This window comes from Leptonotus elevatus, chromosome 5, assembly GCF_054856555.1.
Source record: "Leptonotus elevatus isolate MCC_2025b chromosome 5, RoL_Lele_1.0, whole genome shotgun sequence".
In the NCBI taxonomy this organism is placed as follows: Eukaryota; Metazoa; Chordata; class Actinopteri; order Syngnathiformes; family Syngnathidae; genus Leptonotus; species Leptonotus elevatus.
Window position 1 is genome coordinate 25141096 of NC_141243.1, and position 25413 is coordinate 25166508.

At 39.7% G+C, this 25413-nt stretch overlaps 2 protein-coding genes across 6 annotated transcripts in view; both read right to left on the reverse strand.

Moving 5' to 3' along the window:
• Window positions 1-331: 331 nt before the first annotated feature.
• hdr (hematopoietic death receptor) lies at window positions 332-10226 on the reverse strand. Of its 2 annotated transcripts, none has more exons than XM_086075199.1 (10): window positions 10085-10226; window positions 7731-7881; window positions 7425-7553; window positions 7170-7281; window positions 6996-7087; window positions 6272-6361; window positions 6152-6180; window positions 4789-4860; window positions 3083-3119; window positions 332-1736 (listed from the first exon to the last, which is right to left on the reverse strand). In XM_086075199.1, exons 1-10 carry the CDS (start codon window positions 10100-10102, stop codon window positions 1447-1449), a joined length of 1020 nt encoding a protein of 339 aa, XP_085931325.1. In that variant the 5' UTR covers window positions 10103-10226; the 3' UTR covers window positions 332-1446. The 2 variants fall into 2 exon arrangements, with proteins under 2 accessions (XP_085931325.1, XP_085931324.1); XM_086075198.1 differs by having other exon boundaries at window positions 4621-4860.
• A 10902-nt stretch (window positions 10227-21128) lies between these two features.
• Window positions 21129-25413, reverse strand: part of unc5db (unc-5 netrin receptor Db) — a 302793-nt gene continuing 298508 nt past the window's right edge. For all 4 annotated transcript variants that reach the window (XM_086076348.1, XM_086076346.1, XM_086076347.1 and 1 more), the window contains one exon: window positions 21129-24047. In XM_086076348.1, the coding sequence (XP_085932474.1) occupies window positions 23843-24047 (205 nt within the window). In that variant the 3' untranslated portion in view covers window positions 21129-23842. The remainder of the gene's footprint in view (window positions 24048-25413) is intronic.

Consider the following 25413-nt stretch of genomic DNA (forward strand, 5'->3'; position numbering starts at 1 on the left):
ATCAAGGGAAATACCTGAAGACTCGTCGAACCACTAAACAGGGAATGACGCATGAGTAGATTAACAGGACACAACATGCCCTTCCCTGGTTGAGTCACACGTCCAAAGGTGCACTCATATTTAAGCCACAGCCTGTTAATGAATGTTCACAGTATATCAGCATCAGTTTGTAAACTACAGAAGAAAAAACTAAACAAAAAACAGTGGCAGCAAAGCTCAACTATCCACATGACGATATAAGTCAAGTTTGAGTAAACCTCTCTACAAGTAGTCGTGTTGGGTAAGCCTTGAGCAAGTATTTGTAACAAGAAGTAACAAAACGGTGCATAACTTAAATGTATGAAATATATATATTTTTTTTATTGTACAACAGCTCCCAAACAGAAACCAGCAGAGTTACAAATATGGAATACGTACAATCCAATGTTGACAAATATCAATTTCAAAGATATTTTAAAATGACTGCAACACTGATAGTCTAGAGTTTGCACAAACATAATCACTGGCCTAATTAACTTGTAATTTATACAAACCTCACAGATACATGTATATAGCAGCATCACATAACCTGACATTTTAACCTTAAAACTGACAGTCCCTCCCACCCTAAAAAACAAAACAAAAATCTCAAACATGAAGCATTTTAAGCATGTTAAAGGCAATAACACTGTCAGTAATGGGCCTTGATTCAAGTTACATGATACAGCTTCATACTAGCATTCAAAGTGTCCATTGAGAAGCTTCCCTCCTTCATTAGTTTAGTAATATGAATATGTACTTCAAACACAAAATAAGTTAAAATGAGAAACATTTTGGATGCAGTAGCGCGCAACCCAAAAGGCAAGACACATTGTTTGCTAACGGGATTCCATTTAGACCATTTCACACAAAATGATTTCATAAATAGATATATAGGGTGGCTGGAGTAACAGACAGCCATCTCAGTGAAACAGCCATAGTGCAGTTTATTACATTAACTGTCAATCACCAACAGTAACAAAAGCCACCGTTTTACAGGAGACAAATGAGCAGCACATTTTAATGCGCTACATTTTTGCAGGTCAAGCACGAGTTAAGATATAAGCGCTGTAAAACCACAAAAAAATGCAAGTAAGCACGTAAATCATCTTACTCTTTAGCATAAATCATCCTGATCCAGTAAGAACTCAACAAACCAGTGTCCATATGTCCACACTTTTGCTCATCCACCAAAATAAGGAACATGGTCAGTAATGTCACCGACACTACAGAGAACATAACACTTGAACAAAACACTTGTGATAGTTGATTGAAATGCTTTCAAACAGACATTTGAATTCAAGTTGCAGCTGAAATGCTTCCCTCTCTCCCTTAAGCATATTTGTTCTATTACTCAGTGTGATTAAATCACCAACGAAACCTAGAAGTATGCAGATTAACCACAAACTTTCTGCAAATAAGTTAGATTTACTTCTCAAAAACATAATGACCATTTTCCAGTGCTTTCTCCTTGATCATCTCAGCTGTACGTCTTTGATCAAACTTCAGTAAAGCTTTCAGCAGGTCATTTAAGCTTGCGTCTTTGCCCTCTTTCTCAAACCAAATGTTCAGCAATTCGTGAATCCTGTCCTCATATTGAAGTTGGTCTTTGCTTTTGATCACATTGCTGCTCAGGTCAAGTTGACGGAAGAATCTCTTGTAGTAGTCGATATCTACTTCCTCAAAGTATTGGAAGCACTTCCTGAGAGACTCTTCACCTGTAAACAAAGTACAATGGTTCCATTCAGGTATCTTAACTTCACTCCACAAATTGCTTACTTTCTTATTCTGAATACTAACACTTGGCTTTACGTTTGCTGGATTTGCATTAAGTTTGCGAAGAAAGTCCCGAATTTGGAGGGGGAGGGGGGGTTGTAGACACCGTCTTCGCCCTACAACTCCCCTCCAATTTTAATGCACCCCACAACTGGGGATTTGGGGGCGGCTGGGGCTGGGTTGTGGTGGGCCGGTGAGTACACACACACACGCATACAAAATAAAAATAAAAATACAGAGAGAGCAATGATGATGACATGTTGAATCGGTAAAATTACCGAATGAACAATGAGCCTAAGCGCTCTCAAAAAAGAAAAAAAGAAAAAAAAGAAGCACGCACACTACGGTGGCTCAGAGCAAACACATTTCGCAAGCCTACCACCAATTTTTATTTTGCGTGAGCTAACGAGCACCTTGGCGAGCGACGACGACGACGACTACTTGGCAGCCGTGATGCCCAGCGAGCGACACCAAAAGACAGAGTGAGCCGGAATTAGCCAGAGCAGCTAACAAGAGTGGCTAGCGGGAAGAGCTAGTTACAAAAAAATTAAAAATAGCTAGTAAAAGTTTGCGAGAGCAAAGCAGAAAGTGACAAGCAACAGGCCCGCATCACGAGCGTTAGTGACGACCACCTGCAGGCCCCAGCTGTGGAAGGTAAGCTGCGGTCGACCCATTGGGTCTGACACTCGATGCTAGCATCACCCAGGCTACACTACTACATTGGTGAAGTTGTTCTTCGGGCATCTGTAACAGGAAGATGACGGCGAAACGAATTGGTAGGATTTTTAAAAACTTATTGCAATTATACATTTATGAGAAAAGAGCAGTAATGAGAATAAACAGATTAAAGGACTCACAAATTGCTGGGATTATACAGCCATGGTAAAATTAAGAGACCACACTTGTTTCATGTTCATTTTAAATGCCTAGTACAACTAAAAGGTACATTTGTTTGGACTGATATATAAATAACACAAACATTTCATAAGAGTTTAATTTAAGAGCTATTTGAGACATTTTCCAAACGTTTTCTACTTTTCTTGATAACTAATGTCACTTCACAATTTCTTCCACAAACACTCAAATGCTAAGACCGAATGATAGATCGCAATTTGGAAATTTGTTTTGTTTTAAATGGAAAGCATTGAATTTAGATATAAGAAGGATCACTGAATCTGTGCCAAATCGTAGGCACAATATGCAAGGTTAGGCCCGTACAACCAATCAAGTCAACAGCATTCTTAACATTATTCATACTTATAAATAACAGAAATTATTTAAGACTTACCATTTACAGGACTCAGCTCTGGAAAAGGCTCCTCCTCCTGAATAACAACACATAATGCATTGAATTTCCAAATACATCATATATACACATTACATAGCGTCCATTTAAAATATTGAAAGCAATTGTTCGCCAAGCAGGTTGAAAAAGAAAAGTTTGCTGTGGTGATTGAAACGCTCTTGCTTTGTTATTTGGCAGGTGCCAATGACTCATCAGTTTCCCGGCAACACTAATAACTCTTATCAACACAATTGGAGACAAATGTGTAAACAGCAATGAAGGTTAAAAAAACAAAAAATTAAAAAATTGGGGTTGATGAATGGTCATATTTTGGCTGAATGTGGAAGAGGGAAAAATCAGTGTGTGATTATATTCAAGTATTCAATCAATCAATAAGCACGGATGTTCGTCAAATAAAATAATGATTTTAGTTTAAAAAGCTAGTTGAGCTGAATTAAAACCACCTGAAATAATGTACAGTATAATACTTGGTGACACAGATCAAATTGCTATACTATTAAATACTTCATTCAATATGGTTTTCTGCATGAGATAACAGCAACTTTCTGCCAAATAAATTGAAAAAGCTCATTTAACTAAATCATTGAAGGGCTAATGGACAAGAGTTCGCCAATGACAAAACAAGCACTTTGTCATAGTGCAATTCCTGTTGCAAATCACAAAAAATAAAAAAATTGGGGTTGATGAATGGTCATATTTTGGCTGAATGTGGAAGAGGGAAAAATCAGTGTGTGATTATATCAAAAACATTTGAGAGTTTTCAATCTTTTTTTGCCATTCTAGACAACTACATTTCAAAGATTACAATATGTTTTTATTGCAAAAGGAGTATGCACAATTGTACTGTCCCAATGAAATCTGTTTTCATATTTGTTTTGCCACATTGTGTTAATTTCATCAACGAAAACTACAAAAAGAATAATAATTTTGTCAACACACGTTTCACCGGACTAAAACCTTCATTAATAAACTATAGAAACACATAATCATGGCTTTGACTCATATAGAGTTGAGCACTACATGGTATCTGTCCAAGTTTTTGTCGTCTCCTCTGAGGTCTTTTGATTTTTTTTTATCTGTGTGTGTGTAAGTGGTTGACACAAATTGCACTGTAAATATATGTTTTCCCTTTGAACTGAATATTTTGCCAGTGTGTGAAGAATCTTGGCCGTTTATAGACAACATGGTTATTCTTCATCATTACTCAAATACTGAAATAGGTTTTCACATTTTACGGTGTACCCAACCTCTCACCAGGGTCGACAACCCTAATGAGAAGAAGCGGTAGAGAAGATGGATAGGATATACGGTTTCACATTCCACATTACTTCAATGTCAAGCACTTTAAATTGAAGAAAAGTTACCTTTTTAAACTTTAAAAACACAACATTGAAATGAAAGCTTTAAGATTTCATAGAAGCCTGAGCAAAATGTGAAGAACAAGAAGGCATAAAAAGGTGAAAGGCAGAGTGAGACGGCAAGAAGCATAAAGGAAGCAGGCCTGAGTTTGCTGCGCTCACCCTCAAATCGGGTGGACTGGCGACCAGATAGACTCCATGGGCAGAGGGGGCAGAGGGGTCAGGGGGCAGGCTGGTTAGATTTTGTTGGGAGTTACTGGCAGAGCTGTTGCGGCTTTCACACAGCGCTTGACACTCATCCTCAATAGCGGATGAGCTTTGAACTCTCACCCGTGGTTGAGAAAAGATCAGACTGGAGCATCCCGGCCTTTGGGTTTGTTCATTCTTCCCCTCCTGCATGTGCTGCCGTAGATTAAGAAAACATTTAACGTAACTTGTGTAAAATAGTTTTTAAGCATTCCTCCTTACTCAAGTATGTGACGACGTATTAGGGCCACATATAATTATATATTATTAGGGGGGGTGGGGGGTGGGCAATATTAATAGGCAAAAAAACTCTCAAATTTAATTTGCGAGACAAAAAAAACTTGTTAATTTGCGACTTTATAAAGTGGCAGATTTGCGAGAAAACAACTCAAGGACTTACAAGAAATACACATAGCATAGTACTCGGATGTTTGTGCCAATACTTTTCGGTCTGGTTTCCAAATAAGGAGATAGTAGTTGCTTCAGCAGAGAGGAATCATATGATGTTAAACATTCGCTCTGAGGCCAGCGACAAAGAAGCCTCGCTTTGCGAAGGTCCACATCCTGAGGATCAAGCAATTAAGTTAATTTGTTAAAATATATATTTATTTGTACATTTATGTTCACAGAATTATTTACACATTCATACATTTTGTTATTTTTTTGTACAAGTAGCAAAGTTGATGTGTCAAATTTGCTGCTCTCCGTTCACTTACATTTACCTCAAGTATGCTACTATCTGATTGGTTAGTGTTAGTCAGCTGATAGGGGATCAGGAAGTGTTGTCGCTCTAGCTGCTGTGTATGACGAGTTAAGTTTAAATTAAGAATGAAGCCGTCTCCATCATGCCTTTTTATTTTATAAACGGCGTCCCCCCTTAACCACCAATGGGGTGCCACGGACTTCCGGGTTTTACACATCAGCGCCGTTTCCGGGCACTGCTCGGCGCGTTCCAACACTCGCACCCTCACCCCTGCGCCCCCCCAACCGCGTGCTCCCCGCACATCGGCGAGAGGGCGTCTCGGCTATCTGAAATGCTTCGGACACCGAAACAGAGACTATACACTCGCATCCGTCGACGGGAATGCGCAACCGAGGGGCACAAAGGTGAAAGCGTTAGTACTGGGACGCGGCCCACACGTAGCAAACCGGAAACGGAAACAAAGTTGATGGGTGAAAACCCGGAAGTCAGAAGTCCCGTCTCCTCCGTGGCATATAGTCCATAAATCCTCACAGATTATAGCTATGCTACGTGTATTTGTTTTTTTCTCACAACTTTCTAAAGTGGCAAATTTTCGAATTTATAAAGTGGCAAATTTGCGAGTTTTTTTCTCGGAATATTACCACCTCCCACCAACCCAGATTTTTTTTTAATATATATATATATTCGTGGGCCTAATACGCCCTTGTACAATTATTCTTCAAGTAATGTTAACATGAAACTCACCTCAGCTTTCAGCTCAATTCCTAGAGTTTCTAAGGAGAAGATGCAAGCACCAAGATTAATTATCCAAAATCAGAAAAAAATTTGGATAAGAAATGTTCAAGTTTTGTTGGTTATACCTACCCGTTGCCACTTTCGTCTTACACCACCAAATCAGCCCAATCATCAACCCTAAGGCAATGAGCACAACTGGGACAATGAAGGCAGTGTTTGCTGGTTGGAGGGGAGGTCAGAGAACCACATAAGCACCATAGTATATATATGATATCCATTTGAACATATATTAAGATCATCTTAACTCATTTGAACCCAGAAACTTATAAATATTTTTTTTAAATACTTTATACATTTATAAGTTTTTTATGATAAAGCATACATAAGGCTTTGATGCAGCTTCTGACATGAATAGGTCACTTAAAGCAAGGGTAGTCGTTACAAAAAACGGCCAGCAGGTGGCAGCAGCGTATAAGAGATCAGCCAGTGCCATGTTGCAATACGCTCTTTTGCCAGTGTTTTCAACAGGTTTGTGAATAATGTTAAAACTTAGCTATATTCTAATGCTAATTTCTGCAAAACAGAAACAGATCGAAATATACTTTTTTTCCTGATGAAAGAAGAGACTCTAATCTTTCTTTTGGTATGTTTCATGTTTTTATAGAAATAGAACACACCATTTTCTGTGGACCTTGCAAAATCAGTCAAAATCCGGTAAAACAGCCGGGAGCGAAGGGGGTTGCTTCAGTGAAAATAGCTGGGAGTGAATGAGTTAATATGTGTATCATGCTAACAAAATAATGACAAGACTGAAACAGATATGTAGAATCCAAACTATTAGTTTTCACTTTACCTGAGCCTGAATCGGACTGCATTGGGATTTTCTTGCATTCCGTGTTTGAGGTAGCGGTGCAGTTCCGAACAGCCTTTTCATTTTTCTCACACCTAATTTAAAGGCAGGCAAACAACAGTTGAAGCAAATACAAATGACTGATCTGTCATGAATGAAGAAAATGTACACTGTGACCTTGAACACTTTTTGCACATCTCGCACGCTTGTTCAGGTGCACAGAATTGTCCTTCTTTGCACCGACATTCTCTATTTTGTGTGATGTTACAAGGCCGGATAATCTCCTGATCTACAACAAAATGAAAAGGGGAAAAAAAAGGCCTTGGATTATGGAATTTATTCTGACATCTGTTGGAAAATCTTGAATGTTTTGTCCTTCACACCTTTCCCAGTCATTCCTTTCAATAATGCAAGTTCACTAAGATAAAGTACCTGCCCGACACTTGGTGCATGTGAAACAGTGGTTGAAGTGATTGGCATGATCTATGTATGTTTCAGCTGCACATTCCTCACACTGCCCCTTTTGACCCGACGTAGTGCAGGCAGACTTCAAATAGGTACCTGAAACAAGCACAAAGCAGTCAAACATTTAATTGAGCATCAAAGTCAATTTGTCCCTTGACCAATCTTCACCAAGCACCATTTTTGTGCTTATGTGAAGGACTTCTTTTTTGTGTGTGTCACAAATACACAACATTGTCAGTGGGCTAAACACAGTTGATCCTGCATTTGCCTTACCAGCTGGGCATTTTAAGCAGCAGATGTTGCCGTTCCGGTACTCTTCATCTCCGCAGATGGCTTCCCGCCGGGTCCTGATGCTTTGCAAGTCAAGGCCAGTCCGAGGAAATGTGCCAGTGGGTGCAAAATACCAAATCAAAACAATAATGACCTATGGGGGGAAAGAGAGTACCTGGTCAACCAATGAAATCGGTATAGTTACCTCCCTGTAATGTTTAGTATTCATTCAGTGTCTAATATATAAATTAAAATTACAACAGAAAGATGGCTGATAGTATCGACATTTCTGGTATAAAAATGAATCAACGAGCTGTGTCACTCAAAAATACACTTGTGGGTAATTTAGAGTCTGTTTTGTAAGCATTTGACTTCCCCTCAATTTGTTTTTCAAATTGTATCATGACACAAAGTAACCCCACTCAATAATAACATGCCATGATTTGCTCTGTGATTCCCACTGCAAGCTATGTGATATAGCAGCCAGCTTTCAAAATATAAACTTCTAAGAAGGTAAAACATTTATAATTAATATTAGTTCAGCATTGTACTACATTCACAAAACAAAAAAGTAATTCATTATGTTTATAATGACAGAATTTTAGCTGCAGCTGCCATTCCTTAAATTGTCAAATCTTGTCAACTTCCAACACCCCCGAATAAATTAAAATTTGACCAAAAATATCAGCGCTTTCTGACAGTTTCTTTTCATAGTTACAGTACATATGCCTGAGATCAAAATTAGATGTCACTATTAACAATGGGCTCTTTGCACAAATCCACTACTTCCTAAACTCAATACCACTCCTTCAATTCCTCTTTCATAATTGGACAAATTATTTCCAGGTGTGTCTGGCCATTGTCATCGAGGTTACTGAGGTTTGTCCAATCATTAATGACAGGAAATAAAGGAGTGGTACTGAGTTCAGGAAGTAGTGTATTTGTGCAAAAAGCCCATATGATGCAAAAAAAAAAAAAAAATACTGTGTACATTAAAAAATAACCATCCAAGAGCCGCCCACCATATTTTGTAAATGTTAAAAATATATATTTTTATGACTATTATGGGCGCGGCCCAAGGCTTCACTGTAGCAAGCCCAAGGAGGTGCTCTTTGTCCGGCCTGCTTTTACACAGGCTCCCCTTCTAACTCTGGAGCTGTTCCTAGTTACCCCGCCTGCTTTAAGTGGCCTGGAAAAATGCCTTGTGCTCAGCTCAAGGCTTCTGGACCATCACTGCCTCCAGCGGGAGTCTCACAATCGGCCGCTTACCGTGCAGGCTAGCCAGGGTCGGTAGATAATGTGTCGAATATTCCCACAATGTTAAATATTTACTTCACTGTAAAATCAGGCGATGAGCGGAAGAAATGACTGATGACGGATGACAATAAATGTATTAGGCTGAGTTACAGTGACTAATTCAAGCAACAGTTTACAACAGAATCTGTTCAATCCTTGCATTCAGCAATATCTTCTAGATCCTTTTATTGCCTGAGATAACATAACACTAAATATGACTAGTTTGAAGTTTTGCAAGGCCGTAAGTGTGTACCAGTGAGCAAATGACAAATTATTGACAACCCATAAGTCACACCTTCTGAAACAGATCGGTCGCGATGGAAAGACACTTTTATCTAAGTCACAAGTTTAGCCATTTTTATCATTATAATTATATTTAAATATTAAATGCGTGGGTGATTTATACGGATGGTGGAATTCATGTTAGTAACTAGGTCCACTGTGCAGGACAATGACACCAACTCAAAAATTTCTTTGTAATGTTATTTCAGAAAAATTTGTCCATCTGTGGGTACGTTCCAAACAGTATGATTAGCGGTCAGCGTGTAAATTATAATCCTGCGAAATAATCATATGTAGGCCTGTGTTTTTCTGTAACTAGCAGGAGAAAATTGCTTTTTTGTGAATATATAACACTGGTACATGTATTCCATTACTACCCATACCCTATCCATTACTAACTTTTGAAAAACGTTAATTGTCATTAGGGGAAATTAAATGACAAAGCAGCGTGGAATTTCGCAAGTCTTGGCATCCAGGCGTTAACAAACTCACTGGAAACTCCCACAGACAATCTGCAAGTAAACTCTGTGGGGTTGGTTGGGGGGGACCTACCGGTATTCTGTACTCCTTATTCCCAACGCCTCCAGTATCACAACTACAGGTTACGAATAACAAAATTTAAATCCCCGTATTTATCCCCTTCGTTCAAATGAAGAGTACACGGTGACGGTACAATACACTATGCATTTTCGACGCGCGTGGGGAAAGCTCCATAAAACTGTAAAATTGTAAAACTGGCGATGTGCTGCTCCTCAAAAGAAAGTGCTAATGAAACTTACAATCGGGAGTCTGTTCATTCTTCGGTGAATGTAATTATAGTCCAGCAGACGGGGACCAGCCACATACTCTTCCTCGAAAAAGTTTTTGATACTGACAAGGAAATTCGCAGGTGGGACTAAATAACTTCAGTCATGACGTAAGGTCAAAGGGCGGAGCAAAGTAGTGCACTGTCTGTAAGCATGAGGAGCTAGTAATACAAACAAGGGCGGGTCAAGAGTGAACCAATAATTACCAGTAATGTATTGTAACAAAAATCAAATCAAGTACCGCCAATTTTTTGTGGGGATAAACTAAAGCTCGTTTTTATAACAGTTTTTCTCAGGCGCGTCATGGTTCCCCTGCAAAAGCCATGTTCTTTCTTAAAATCTTTAATACATCTCTCGAAAGTAAATATCTCATGTCAGTGAACATGCCAATGCCATGAATGGCAACATTACACTCTGGAGCAGGGATCGCCCACTGCTTGGGTTCTGATAAATGCAAAGGGATTTTTTAGCATGTTTTGTGTGTGCGTGCGTGCGTGTGCATGTGTGTGTGTGTGTGTGTGCGGGGGTGGGGGTGTGGCCAAGAGTGTAGTCGACCCCCACATACAGTTATGCACCTGCAGATTCGCATACTCTCATATTTAAAAATAAATAAATAAATAAAATGGAATAGAATAAATAAAAATAAATATTTATATTATTTATTTTCCCCTCTTTTTCCCTGATTAACCCCCCCGCTTTCGTTTTTCATGTAAAATGTATATTGAATGCTTATCAGCGGGGGGGGTTTATTTGGTGAAGAATTTCTTAGGTTTGTAAAAATAAACAAATAAATAAATAATAACATTCCCCAATGCATTTCAAGAATAAGAATAATTAAAAAAATTTTTTTTGTCATGTACACAAATGTTGACCTCAGAATTTGACCCATCACAGCAAACACATAAAGGGGGCAGTTTGGGTTATCTGTGTGTTGCTTAAGGACAAAAAGGGTTAACATAAACTACAGTTAAACTCTATCGTGGGGGTTGCAATAAATCAAATCCGTGATATAGAATAATACACATATGTTATTATAGCAATTATGGATTTTTTATTTAGGGTTTTTAAGCAAGTTTTTAAAACAGGACAAAAACATTTAAACATGCATAATATATTGAGAGAGCAAGATCAATGAACAACACAAAACTATTTTACGAACAATGAAACAATACGTACTCATGATGACTTACGACGACAATGATGATGCCGTAATACAGTACATTCCCATTGCAATGCTGAAATAAAGATATATTTTTTGCAAAAAAAAAAAAAAAAACGACAAACGTGTCATGTCAATGTTGTCATCGGCTGTCGGTGACAATTAGTCACTTCTTTGATTGGCTGTGAAAATCAACCCCAACATTTTCTTTACAATACGATATTCTGTGACCTCACAAGCCTAAGGTATTCTGATTAGTATTGTGTTCGTGGAATATGAATTAAGCACCAAAATCCACCTGTTTTTCTCCATCTCAAGCTATCAACTGAAAATGACATCACGGTTCCTCAGTGCTCAAGGAACAATTAATCATGGCCCAGGTGCGCCATGATTGGCCCTGAGCAACTGTGATGTTATTTCTAAGCGACAGCAAGTGGATTCTTCGGATTGTCGTTTTTGCCCAGATTATTTATTTTCCTATCCTAGCCTATGCTTTCTTGTCCTGCCAGGGGACATGACGAAAATATTTAAGATTGCAATATAACCCAATATTATTGTGTTATATCGCAATACTATTGCGTTATATTGCAAATCTATTGCATTTTATTGCGATATTTTTGTGTTATAACCCAATAAGTTTTAAAATGTTCTCTTGCGTTATTTTGCAACAAAAGTAATTCTTGCAAAAGCATGCAATGTTATTTTTGGAGGGGAACGAAATACTTCAATTTACGGGTCATGAATTAAGCGTACTGGCAGGAGCATGCATGATGGCTTGGAGAGCTTTTTACAATCTAGAGATGTCCCAGGCAAGGACATACTTCAGTACTTCACATGCAAAGGTATGTACTAAATGTTAACACTTAGTTAACAAAACAAAACTGCTATAAATGAAAGTTTGCACAGCTTTTCGAGTGTAGGGTGACCATATTTTGATTTCAGAAAAAAAGGACACTTGGCCTGATTGGCGTCGGATGGGTCGAACCCACACCATAATCATGTCTGTGATGTAATATAACATATTGTAATGGAGTCATCAAACCTAGATCCAGACTGATACAGACTACGTTTACATACAGGCAATAGATAGTTCCCGTGTGATGTCATGTCATGCGTCCACCATATTGTTTGGCTTTCCTAGCAGTTGGTACGATGTGCTCTTGTAAATGTCAACAAACAACTGTTCCTTTTTATAACCAAAATGGTTGTTTCGTGTTGGGTACATGTAAATTGGGATTCTATTCCGCTCCAAAGATCCGAGTACATGAAGGTGATTTCACTAAATCAGTGATCAGTGAGTGTGGTAAGCCAATGTCAACAGAAAGGATGAACCCACAAAATACTCCAAACGTCTGCTCAGATCACTTCATCGCAAGTTAATTAGTTTTCCTTTTAATGTTTGGTCTTTTACTAAGCATGTTTAGATTGTGCATATTGTCTGTTCCTGTCCAGTCTAGCGCCTGCATGCTAGTAAACAGTACCCCCCACCAATGTTCCCTCTAAGCTGCGCGCGTGCGCAATCGCGCACTGCTCGCACATTCTCAGCGCACAAGAAAATCTATCCAGCGCATAAACAACATCAACATAACGTATTAATTAATATCTAATATTAGACTTAATCTAATCTAATTAATTCGCCCAATAATATTGTTTTTTTGTTTCTCACTCAGTGAGTGACAGGTGTCCAGCCAATGATACGATACGGTTCACTTACGGTACGAAGCCAATCATGGCATTGACGGTGCTTGCGTCTGGGCCCTGCCTATATGCGCCGTGCAGGTTAGCTAGCAGGTTAATAGATGCTAATACAAACCCCGCATCATGGCGAAACGAACAGGCAGCGACACATCCACTCACCAAGGCACAGTAAAAAAGAAATGCAGTTCTTTTAAGATGGAATGGTTGTCGGAGTATGTGCAAATTGAAGAAAAAGCGATGAAATTGGGTGAGATTTTTTCTTTTTCAAGTGAGAAAGGTCTACTCTGCAAAACATGCAGCGATGCCAAAGTAGCAAGTGAGTTTTCAGAGGGAAAAATGTGGATTGAATGGAAGCTGGACTATCTCAAGCGTCACGTTCAGTATAAAAGTCATTTAAAAGCTGTCGAAACTGTATGAAGACTCAAGATGGGACAGGGGATTGGTACATCTTTTTTTTAAGTGGACCAAATTACTTATTTAAAAATAAAGCGTGCATATCTGATGTTGCTCACAGTAGTCCTCAGTTTGCTCAGGGAGCTTGTGTGTATGCCCAGATACATGAAAAATTAGAGGGAACAATGCCCCCCACCCCGCGTTACAATAAATGGCTTCACACAACCACTTAGCACGAGTGAAAAAAGGGCATTTCTGTTATCATACATATCGTCTGTAAAATAGCGCACACACATGCAAAAACATGCCAGGGTATTTTAATGAGCACAACTGTAGTTTCCTTAAGTGCATATAAGCTAAGTTAGCTAGGACGTACCTTTGCCATGGTTGTGCTTTGCACTTCGCGCCCCCATCCCACAACATAGCTGGTTGATTGCCTCCATTGATTTATATGCCTTTAGTTGACACGGTGGTATACGTTCACGATACAGGGGTCACGATACAATAAGTATCGCGGTACATATGTATCCCAATATATAATCTTCAAGGCGATACATATCCCAATATTTTACATTAACGTTTACAAAACGTCCTTCTTTCACCTCCGCAATATTGCCAAACTTCGACTATCTCTCTCCCGTTCTGCTGCTGGGAGACTTGTCCATGCCTTTGTCTCCTCCAGGTTGGACTACTGTAATGCGCATCGGGATCCCTGGCAAAAGCCTACAAAGGCTTCAATATGTACAAAACAGCGTTGTCCAGATCCTGATGAGAGTGCAAAAATATGAGCACATCACCCCCATCCTACGCACTTTGCACTGGCTTCCCATACATTTCCGCATCGAATACAAAATTCTCCTTCACACCCATCACTGTCTGCACGGTGTAGCCCCCACCTACCACACAGAACTCCTCAAACCGCACACATCAGACCAAACCCAGTCAGGCCAACTGCACCGTCTGCGCCCGCCCGGGACTCAGCTCAAGACCATGAAACTAGAAGTCTTCGAGGGTAAAGATACAGAAGAAGAACAAGACTCTGATGAGGAATTGGCCGCAAAAGTAATACGGATGGAAGATACTTTTGAAAGTATGCAGGTCGAAGGATTAAAAAGGCCTCAGAAGTGAAATGAGTCCTCTGCTGAGGAAATAACCTTTGAAGCCCTTGCCGGAAGAACTGTATGTTTGGAAGTCCCTTCTGTGAACAGATGAGTCCAAAATGGAACTGTTTGGTCACAACTAAAAGAGTCATGTTTGGTGAAAAGTCAACACTGCATACCAGCAAAAGAACCTTTTCCCTACAGTGACGCAGGGTGGTGAGAATGTTAAGTTCTGGGCTGGCTTTTCATCCTCAGGACCTGGACAACTCAGAGGAGTATTGTAAAATCCTGGATCATAACCTGAAGCCGTTCTTTGTGAAGTTACAGCCTAGTAGACGATGGATCATGCAACATGACAATAATCCAAAGCATTCCAGCAATGCAACCAAGGAATGTCTGAAGAACAACAAGATTCATGTTCTGGATGTGCCCAGTCAAAATCCTGATTAAATTCTTTCAGGGCAGGGCACACTCTGGACGGGTTGCTAGACTCACCAGCCAATCGCAGATTACTGAGGAAATTTGAACAAATCAAGTGTTGCTGGATTTTATTTGTTGAAAGGCAGGTAACCAGTTCAAGATATACTCTGCCTCTTTCCCAGTGTCAGCCGGGTTAGGTTCCACTCACCCACAACACTACTGAGGATAAGCATGGCAGAACATGGGTGGAGCGACACAATTGACATAGTTATGCGTGTATGGTTCATTTGATAGACGTTTGATTACATTCCTAAATAGTGTTACTTCCACCTTATTATTTTTCCCTGTTAACACCGGGCAATTAGGTCATAAAAATAAGCTAAATATATCTTTACATCATCACTTAAATATGACAATGTTTTCTAGAATCTTTTATTATATCCCCTGACATTCTCTATATGCGGTGATTTTCAAGTCAAAACACTCCATCTTGGCTTTAACCAATTATGGAGCCAATAACGTTAGCTAGCAATTATTTCATTCATTTAAAATATTCTATATTTTGTACTGGGCCAGTATTGCTCTTCTTGTGGAAGTTCTGAATTGCTGTCGGTAGCATACTGTCAAATAGACACCCTACTGTCTTTTTGCAATGCCAATCTTCATAAACTGCATGTCAGTTTTTGGTAAACGTCATTCTCATGTGCCAGTTAACATTATCGAAGGAGCGGTTGTCTGCAGCTCGCAGATATGCGACCAAAAAGGAAAGGGCGGGACAAAAGAACAACTTTTGCACGCTATGGACTAATGTTGTGGACAGTGACTGTTGATTAATGTTCACAGCTTGCTCTGAATGAACTTATTACAGAATTTTATGGTGCGTTGAGTGAACGGCATACGCATGAGTAGAAATGTATGGAAAACTACCAAGGTGGAGTTTGCTAACTGAAGGTTTTTAGAAGTTTGGCACCTTGAGACAAAATACAGGTTCACGTAGATACCAGAAGACCATGCAGTATATGCCCTGCAGTTAATTAAACTCTTAATCCACATTGCACCACAATATTTATCTTTTTCCTCTTTATCACAGTCTGCATATTTTTTCTGCACCATTAATCGTACATGCAACTGGAACAGGTGGTTTTCAATGATAAGGCGATAAGGCAAGAGACACAGCTGAAAGTGTTATGACCCATTTCCCTTTCAGATGGATTTCACTACATTGTGCTTATCTGTTGCACCAAGGTCAGCTTCAGTAATCATCTCAAAATCATCTTCATGTTTTTCTTCTGTTACACAGACTTCAGCGTGCACAAGTTGACTGGGGGGTGTTGCACAAAGGGGAACATACCAGGAAAAGGGGAACAAATCAAGAAAAGTAATGATTAAGAAGGAGAAAGTGAAATAAGGACTACTAAATACTCCTACAAATGTGGGCCTTTGATTGCAAACAAGAGTTGTTAGTACGCACAAAAAAGTTTTGTTTTTTTCTAACAAATGTGTGTACAAATAAGTAGACCCCAAGAAAAAGACTGACAACTTGTTAATTCCCGGCCTAGCAGACATACTGCTGTCCATGGAGATCATAGAAAATACTAGATGTAGTCGTTTTTGTTGTGGGTTGCATTTATTTTTCGCATTAGTCAATTTGATTAAACTAAGCATTTTGTAATCTATGTCTTCTACTTGTAATATCAACCTTACTTTCATCTTGTGAATTAAGCGCATATTCTACAGAAAACATCCATCCATCCATCCATCCATCCATCCATCCATTTTCTTAACCGCTTGTCCTCACAAAGGTCACTGGGGGGTGCTGGAGCCTATCCCAGCTGGCTTCGGGCAGTAGGCTGGTTACACCCTGAACTGGTTGCCAGCCAATCGCAGGGCACACAGAGACGAACAACCATCCATACTCACAATCACACCTATGGACAATTTGGAGTGTACAATTAACCTGCTACGCATGTCTTTGGAATGTGGGAGGAAACAGGAGCACCCGGAGAAAACCCACACAAGCACGGGGAGAACATGCAAACTCCACCCAGGAAGGCCGAAGCCCGGACTCGTTCTCACGTACTCTGCACTGGGAGGCGGACATGCTAACCAGTCAGCCACCGTGCCGCCCACTTTTAGTCATTTATTTACTTTTAATTTTGGCAGTTTTGGTGCTCCACAGATGAGTGCATATAATAGAGAGAGAACACAGATATTTTCAGATCATATTAACTTGTAGACTCATTAAGCGATCTTCTCTGTTTGACAGTGACAGTATTTGTTTCAAGCTGGCTGTACATACAAACTCCACCCAGGAAGGCCGAAGCCTGGACTTGATCTCACGTCCTTTGCACTGGGAGGCGGACGTGCTAACCAGTCAGCCACCGTTGCGCCCTTCTACAGAAAACATTTTGTAAAAATTTTGGAAATTGTTCTTATGTTCATTGAGACATTGAATAAAATAAAATAAAAATTTGAAGGGTGTGTACTCATTTAATATGCTGAGCACTGTAACTGGACTCAGGAGGGAGGGGAGAGGGAGAGGGAGAGGGAGAGGGAGAGGGAGAGGGCGAGGGCGAGGGATAGGGAGAGGGAGAGGGAGAGAGAGAGAGAGAGAGAGAGAGAGAGAGATAGAGAGAGAGAGAGAGAGAGAGAGAGAGAGAGAGAGAGAGAGAGAGAGAGAGAGAGAGAGAGACTACATTACTTGTACTTACACTCAAAGTCAGTGCGGGCTAGCTAAAGATAGCAACATGAGGCTAACAAACAGTAGGGGCGGATTTAAGATATTTGAGGCCCCAGGCAAATGTAGGCATGGGGCCCTTTAGAGTGAGAAGATTTTTTATTATTATTATTATTATTATATACCTCCAGAATGATTTAATGCTTAAAGTGAAAGAGTATTCCTTAGTTGGAACACACCCCACTTTTCTACTCGTGACTGCTACCTCTGGCCTAAATCGCAACTGCAACCTCTGTGTCAAGTTTATGGATGGTGCGTGACTGCGTGTGCGAGTATGTGCGCGTGAATACATTTTTTCTCTTTCTTTTTTCTTTTCCCAAGTTTTCTTGGAGTCTGAGCTTGAGTTTGGGCTGTGCTCGAAGCCAGCCTCTACTGTGTACCGAGGACGTCACCCTCCAACCCCCCCCCAGAAACTGTGGCATGTTTGCCCCAAACACGCCACAGTAAAGGGAAGATTTAAACTGATAGGTGCAGTCACAGTAAAAAAGTAAGGGCTCTTTACATTAGTGGATTATGCATGAAGCAGAAAATTCTTTAAAACCCTTTCATGCGCAAATTATGATAATATACTTCAGGATTTTGTTCTCAACTGTTTTTATTACTCTTTAAGCATGAAAAAAAGAATCACCTTCATTTTTTTTTTTTTATAAACATACATTTTTCAACGAGCTGGTGACATGTCCACTAGAGTGGACAAGAGTGGAGCAACTTATGAAATATGTTTGTAAGAAAAGGATAAATAACAAAAATAATGTAAACACTGTAGAAAATGTCTGTTTGATTTTTAACATTGTGTTCACAGATTTTTAAAGTAGCACTAAGGAACTTTTCAACCTTAATAAAATACTTTCACAACTCTTCTGATGAAACATGGACTTAAAACTAGTTGAATGGTACCTTTGTCATGGCCTGAGGGGGTCTGTATCATTTTTACTGGCACAAAAACAACTTTGAGGAGGATGGTAGGAACACTGCCACACAAAAAACTACAAATGTACTGACTGCTTTATGGCATACGTCACTTCCCCCTTTACCCATTCGTTACAAAGTCGGAAGTAAATTTGATTGGCGTGAGCTCAAAAACGATGCAATGCGCTTATCCTCATGGGAAATGCAGTCTTCCTTCAGGCATAACATTATCACTTTTGTCCATATGGTGCCGCAAATAATCAACATAAACTGAAAGTTCTTTAGTGTTGCTTTAACATATTTTAAAACTCTTACATGTACTGCAAAAACATTTACCCAGAGATTTATTTTTACAGATACAGATAGTAATTTTCTTTGTTCTGGCAATCATTCATCATCACTGCCGCTGTCATCATCAGTCAGATGGTAAATGGTCGACTACCCTGTAGGTTTTGCTAGCAGGTTCTGCACCTGACCACTACAAAACACAATGACCAGTATCTTTACTCTCACATGAGGACTAAAATTGATAAAATATTGCTATAATAAAATTAAATGATGATTTAAAGCAAAAACAAAACAAAACTATATTGCAACAAAGTTACAGCAACACTAAGTTGTTGTCACAATACAGCTAATGACGTCCAAAGTCCAATTTAGTGGATCAATCGCCATTTCCTCAAATTACAAAATCAATACTTGGGATAGTTTAACAATTATATTACTTCTTAGTTGTTGCTTGATGCCCCAATATAAAAAAAAATTTAACTTGCAAGGGCCTCCTGGAATAGACACTTAGGCTACGTTCACACTGCAGGGCGTGATGCCAGATTCAGACTTTTTGTTAAATCCGATCTTTTTATGTACCGTTCACATTACAAAAACAAATGCAACATCTAATGTGAACGCACTGCGCCCGTGATGCGACTCGCATGCGCAAAGAGCATACGTTGAATGACGTACACCCAAAACAACGTCACGTTGTAGTGTTCATGGAAGTAACCCGACTCGTAACAGTTTTTCTCCAGCCTAGTCACTGAGGCAAGCGACTTTTATCAGTGTCATATGCAAATTTAGCTGTGCCGACGCACACTACAGATTGGTGGACTGGTGTTAAGAGTTCGATTCATACGTCTTGTCTGCATACATTATGCAAATTCAGCTGTGCGAACGCCCGCGCATGTCGCCAGAATAGCGAGGTTGGAAGAGGTAATAGAAATATTTGGGGAAAATGAGAGGACACTCGACCTCCTCATTTCATTGAGAAGTCTACCGAAGATGACGTTGCGTCATCGTCGTTTGTGATGAACCGTCTGCAGACTGCAGGGCTGAATTTTATGCTATATGTTTCAAGTGTGATTAAATTAAAGACATATAAAATGTAACACTATTACTCAAAACAGCTTTGTATATATTCACAGACGTGTCAGTAGTCTCCCTTCCAAGCACTCTCTCTGCCCGCGCAGAGCGCATATCAGGCTTTTGATGACGTATGAATCGGATTCACAGTGCAGACGCATTGCATACATATATCCACATACGAAAGAGGCCCAGGTCGGGCGCGAAAAAAATCGCATGAAAAAATCAGATACTTGTGAAAAAAAATCAGAATTGAGGTGCAGTGTGAACGCAGCCTTATTCCTTCCTTGCACGTCACATCTGAACTTCTGGCCGCTAGCTTGTTGTCGGTCATTTTTTATTTTTGCACTTATAAAAGTTGACTACTGGATGGCACTGGATGTCAAGACTAAACTAGTGTCCACTGGAGTGACTAATGGCCAACTGTGGCAAAAATATTCATTTATATAGGAGAAAACAACGTTTTAATAGCTGTCCACTGTAGTAACCACTATCCGTGAAACGGTTAAAGCCACAGTGTGTAATCTTTAGCACCATACAGTGGTGAACTAACAATTCATTCAATTAAAAAAAAACACTATTGATTTAAATAATGTGCCAAAAAATATGTTCTAACATATCAACGTACATTTAAAACAAATATATAATCATAGGTTTAGTAATCACTAATTATATTACATGGCTCTAGTCATGTTTCGCCGCCATCTTCCTGCTACGGATGCCGAAAGGACAACTTTGTGAACGTAGTTAGCCCTGGTGGTGCTTGCATCTAGTGTCAGACTCAATGGGTCTGCCACTTACGTTCCACAGCTGGGGCCGGCAGGTGGTCGTCCCTGAGTTCCGTGATTCGAGCTCCCGTCGCTTGTCACCTTCTGCTTTGATCTTGCAAGTTTTTACTAGCTTTTATTTATTACTAGCGTCTCCTGTTAGCTGCCCTTGTTAGCTGCTCCAGCTAAATTCGGCTCACTCGGTCATCTCGCTGGGCTTCACAATGGCTGCCAAGTTGCTGTTTCTCGCCGAGATGCGCGTTCGCTCACGCAAAATTAGAATTGGCTTGCGGAGTATGGTCTCTCTGAGCCACCGTAGTGTGCGTGCTTCTACATGCATATCGCTTCGGCTGCATTCTATGCCATAGTAACATCTCGTGGTCACTTATTCCACACCGTACCTTTAACATGAACATTTTAAATTCCTCAATGTAAGTTAAAACAAGTAAGTAAAAAAAAATAAAAAATCAAGTGATCACTTTCAACTGTGCATTTATTTCCAAAAGGCTGCATATACATTTGCAAATTCTACTGTACAGAAAACATCCAAAATGTCCATAATTATAGATCCAATATACCACGACGCTGCCCGGGCATTACCAAACCTTAGCTGTTCAGCACTAGAAAAGCTCTGTAGCCTATTCAATATTATAATTTAAATATGTTTTAACTAAGACCTTTAAATGTTTATCAGTGTGATTATTTTTCTCATCCCTATCTGTTATTTACAACATTCACAATTTACAGTATTTAAACAAGGCACGAGAATAGTGATATGAAGCCAAAGGCCCATGCGTGCAGCTAAAGAAAAGCATGAGACGGACCAACTTAGGTGAAAGGAAATCATTTACACAACTTCAAACTTTAGCTCTTGAAACAGTTTAGTGCTAGACCAAAGCATTATACATAGTGAGAACAAATGTTTATATTTGTATGTCTGACGTCACATTTCATAAACCTGCTGACATATCTGAAACACATTGAAAATGAAAGTGAATGCTAAATAACACAGGCAGGATGCTCTCAGTGCAACATAAGCCATCAAAAAGCAATTCGTTTGGGCAGTTTTAGTTGCGGCAAATATAATAGATAATCTGTCACAGTTAAAGAGACTAATCAAAGAAATCACATCATTTACCTGTCCGGATAAAGTTATTAAAGTAGTTTATTTTGGCTGCAAATGAAATATGGAGGCAAATGAAAATCTTGTACATCATAAAGTTGTTCACATCATTCACACACAAGGCAAGTTATTCGAAGTCATCCCATGATGAACCAGTGACATACTTAAAAAAAAAAAGCCAACAGAATATCAATGTTGAAATCACATCTATGAACAGAACAAACTGAACGAGTGTGTTACATGTTGGTCATTTTCTTGCTAATGTTTGCAAATATTTGATATATCTGATTTATATATTTAAAAATCCAACTCAAGTATGTTACAACACACCACATAATTGTTATAGCACCGGAATATTTTGTTCTACTTCACTTCTTCAAGAGAGAGAGCGAGAGGGAGAGCGAGGGAGTTAGAGAGAGAGAGAGAGGGGGAGAGAAAGAGGGAGAGGTAGCGTGAGCGAGAGAGTGAGCGAGAGAAAGAGATAGAGGGAAAGAGAGCGAGAGGGAGGGGGAGAGAGAGAGAGAAAGCGAGAGAGAGAGAGAGGGGCGAGGGGGAGATAGAAGGAGGTGGGTAGCGTGAGCGAGAGAGTGAGCAAGAGAAAGAGATAGAGAGATAGAGAGAGAGGGAGAGCGAGGAAGTTAGGGAGAGGGGGGTTAGGGTGAGAGGGAGGGAGGGTGAGGGAAAGAGAGAGAGAAGGGTGAGAGTGAGCAACAGAGAAAGGGAGAGCCAGAGAGAGGGAGAGGGTGAGAATAAGAGAGGGAAAGGGAGGGAGTGGGAGGGTGAAAGTGAGCAAGAGAGAGAGAGAGAGAGAGAGAGAGAGAGAGAGAGAGAGAGAGAGAGAGAGAGAGAGAGAGAGAGAGAGAGAGAGAGAGAGAGAAAAGCCTGCCTCAACATTTCAAATAAATTGATTCAACTTCATTGTGCCTGAATGTTTATGGTTAACATACTTTTACAATTTCCATTTGGTCCCACACTAGTGGCTGCCTTTTTCGAAATCATCTCCACTGGCTAATACCCAAAGAGAGCTTTGTTGAACAAATCATTGGGCATACATCTGAAATGCCACTAAGTTCTGAAGCGCATAATAATAATAAATGACAAAGTGAGGCGCTTTGACACCGATTAACACAAACTGCAATTACTGATTGCCTGAATAACACAGGTGACACAGCATGCAGCTTCTTCACGCACCTCCATTCATCATCGAGTATGCCTGCACGAGGTCACAACACACTGATTGTTAATGTCCTGACATTGAGTACATGTTGTTGGTCTGAAGGGAATTTACATTCACTCCTTGCATGTGTTCATATTCAGTAAGGCAGCAATTTAGAAATATTCCAATGATTTTACGTCCAGTTTTGGAAACATCCTGCTTATACCCCAGTCAAATGTTGAGTCATTGAATGTCATTTGGTGCGTGTGGAGTCAACATGACAGTTCTTAATGGTGTCGCTGGTTGATAGGCCACAGTCACGCACCCCCGACAGCTCTCGGAAATTAACTCCTCTTTTTGTCGGTGGAAAACAATTATCAGCTGTAAAAATGTGGGATGAAATCACTCTACCACTGGAAAGTGACCATGTCAGGTAGTCACACTCAGATGATATATTTTAGGCCTATAATATAATGTTATCAAGTGACATATATGTTCAAAGTCTGAAACTAGATTTTCAGAACAGTTTTGAGAGATGAATGTGGTCCAATACTTTGAATTTTCACAAATACAACATTTATGCAATTCTGCCAAAAGACTCTCCTTTGCTCTCATGCCAATTAAGAAACGTCGAGATATACAATATCTTCTTCATCCACCAAGCCACTAGGCGTAAATACAAACAAATAAAACTCAATTGCAAACAAAAGAATAATGTGAAGAAGCTGATTAGCGGTCTGTCACTGGACAGGCTAATAATAAAAAGTACTGTAGTGGTAGAATCCATCCAACCAATCGCTTCCTGTTCTGACACATCTTCATGTCACCATCAGCTTGCATCCTACCAACATAGTTTATCATCTGTACGTCTGCTTGATGTTCTTCCCGCATGATGTGGAAATGTGCACGTTCATCTTTGACTGCATGCCTGTATTTGATTCAAGTCAGTCTCCTGCTCATCCCGATCCTTGGGGGAACCTTTGGGGTGGATCTTGCCAATTTCTTCAAGGGCACTGGCAAGAGCGTCCAGGTCAGCCGTGTCCTGGTGGCGAGCCTCCCACAGGCACAAGATGATGGCCGAGGGACTCTGCTGCTTTGCAAAATAACCAAGGTTTCTGTTGAGGTGCAAAAAAAAGAAGAATTAATGAATAGTAAAGAATAATGAACATTGGGGAGTAGGAAAACTAATTACTACCCTTCCATATTGACAAACATTTTGGACGATCTACCGGTAATTGTTACATACACTGGAATTCAAAATGAATGCAGTTTGTCTCCCGTGTTCTGCCATTCGTTCTCAGTTGGGCCAAATCATGGATTTACAATATTATTAACAACTAGACTAAAGTGCAATTTTTGGAGAAATTGCGTGGGAATGCTGAAAGCTGAATGCTAAGATTTGAATGCATGTGAAATGCTTATGAAGTAAATTGAGTGATAAATTATAAAATGATGACCTCCTGGCTGCTATGGATGTTACGAAACATCACGATACGATAATTATCACAATATTATGGGGAGGTTGGCGATACAAAAAATAGGTCACAATATTGTAAAAAAAAAAAGACCTCATACTAAAAACACACACACAATATTGTGCTTTCGTACATTACAGCAATGAAAAATATTATAAAAATATAGTATATATAAAAATATATAAATACAATATAAGTATATTGAGGCACGTAGTTGCTAAAGCAAGCACACATTGAGTTTCTACACATATTGACTCTGTTCACAAGCGTATTACGCTCACTTCATCGGACCATTAGCGTGGATTTTAAACATAGAAGGGCCAAAACATGCCATGTGAAAATTGAACTGCACAAAAAAAACTAGCCACCAGAGGGTGCTAGAACTGAAGAAATGGAAATCAACCCAACTTTTTTGACAGCTGCTTTTAATATCGTGACATGACGACGACGATATGTTGTGGGAGTTTTAATATCGCGATATCACGATATTGCCAATATCGTTACATCCCTACTGGTTACTGGACAATGTACTTTACCAACTGTGGAAAGTGATACTTTGAAAAAGTTCCCATTGAAAATGAATCGGGAAAAGTTTATATTTATCGTTAAATTACGCAAAGACTGCAAGTAATGTGGAATCAGACGATAAATACCTCGGGAGGCGTGAATTTTTGAAGCATTCGAACATTGTAAATCGGAAGTATTATGTGAGAGTAGTTACACGGCAAAAAAGGGTGGAGAATAAAAATCACAATAACATATTGCTTGCATAATGCTTCAGCATTCCCACAATAAACAGTACCTTGATCCTCTTTACAAACACATCCCAAAATGTGACAGCGCTAACTATTCCATTCATTATATTATAATTATTATTCATGTTAATATTAGTGTGATGGAGGCTAACAGGAACGTGACTGTAATGGCTTCCTGACATGTTTGTACACTTGTCCACACTCCGCAGTAAGTTGGCAGCACGTGCAGTCACCCTCCCTCTGCTCTCGCC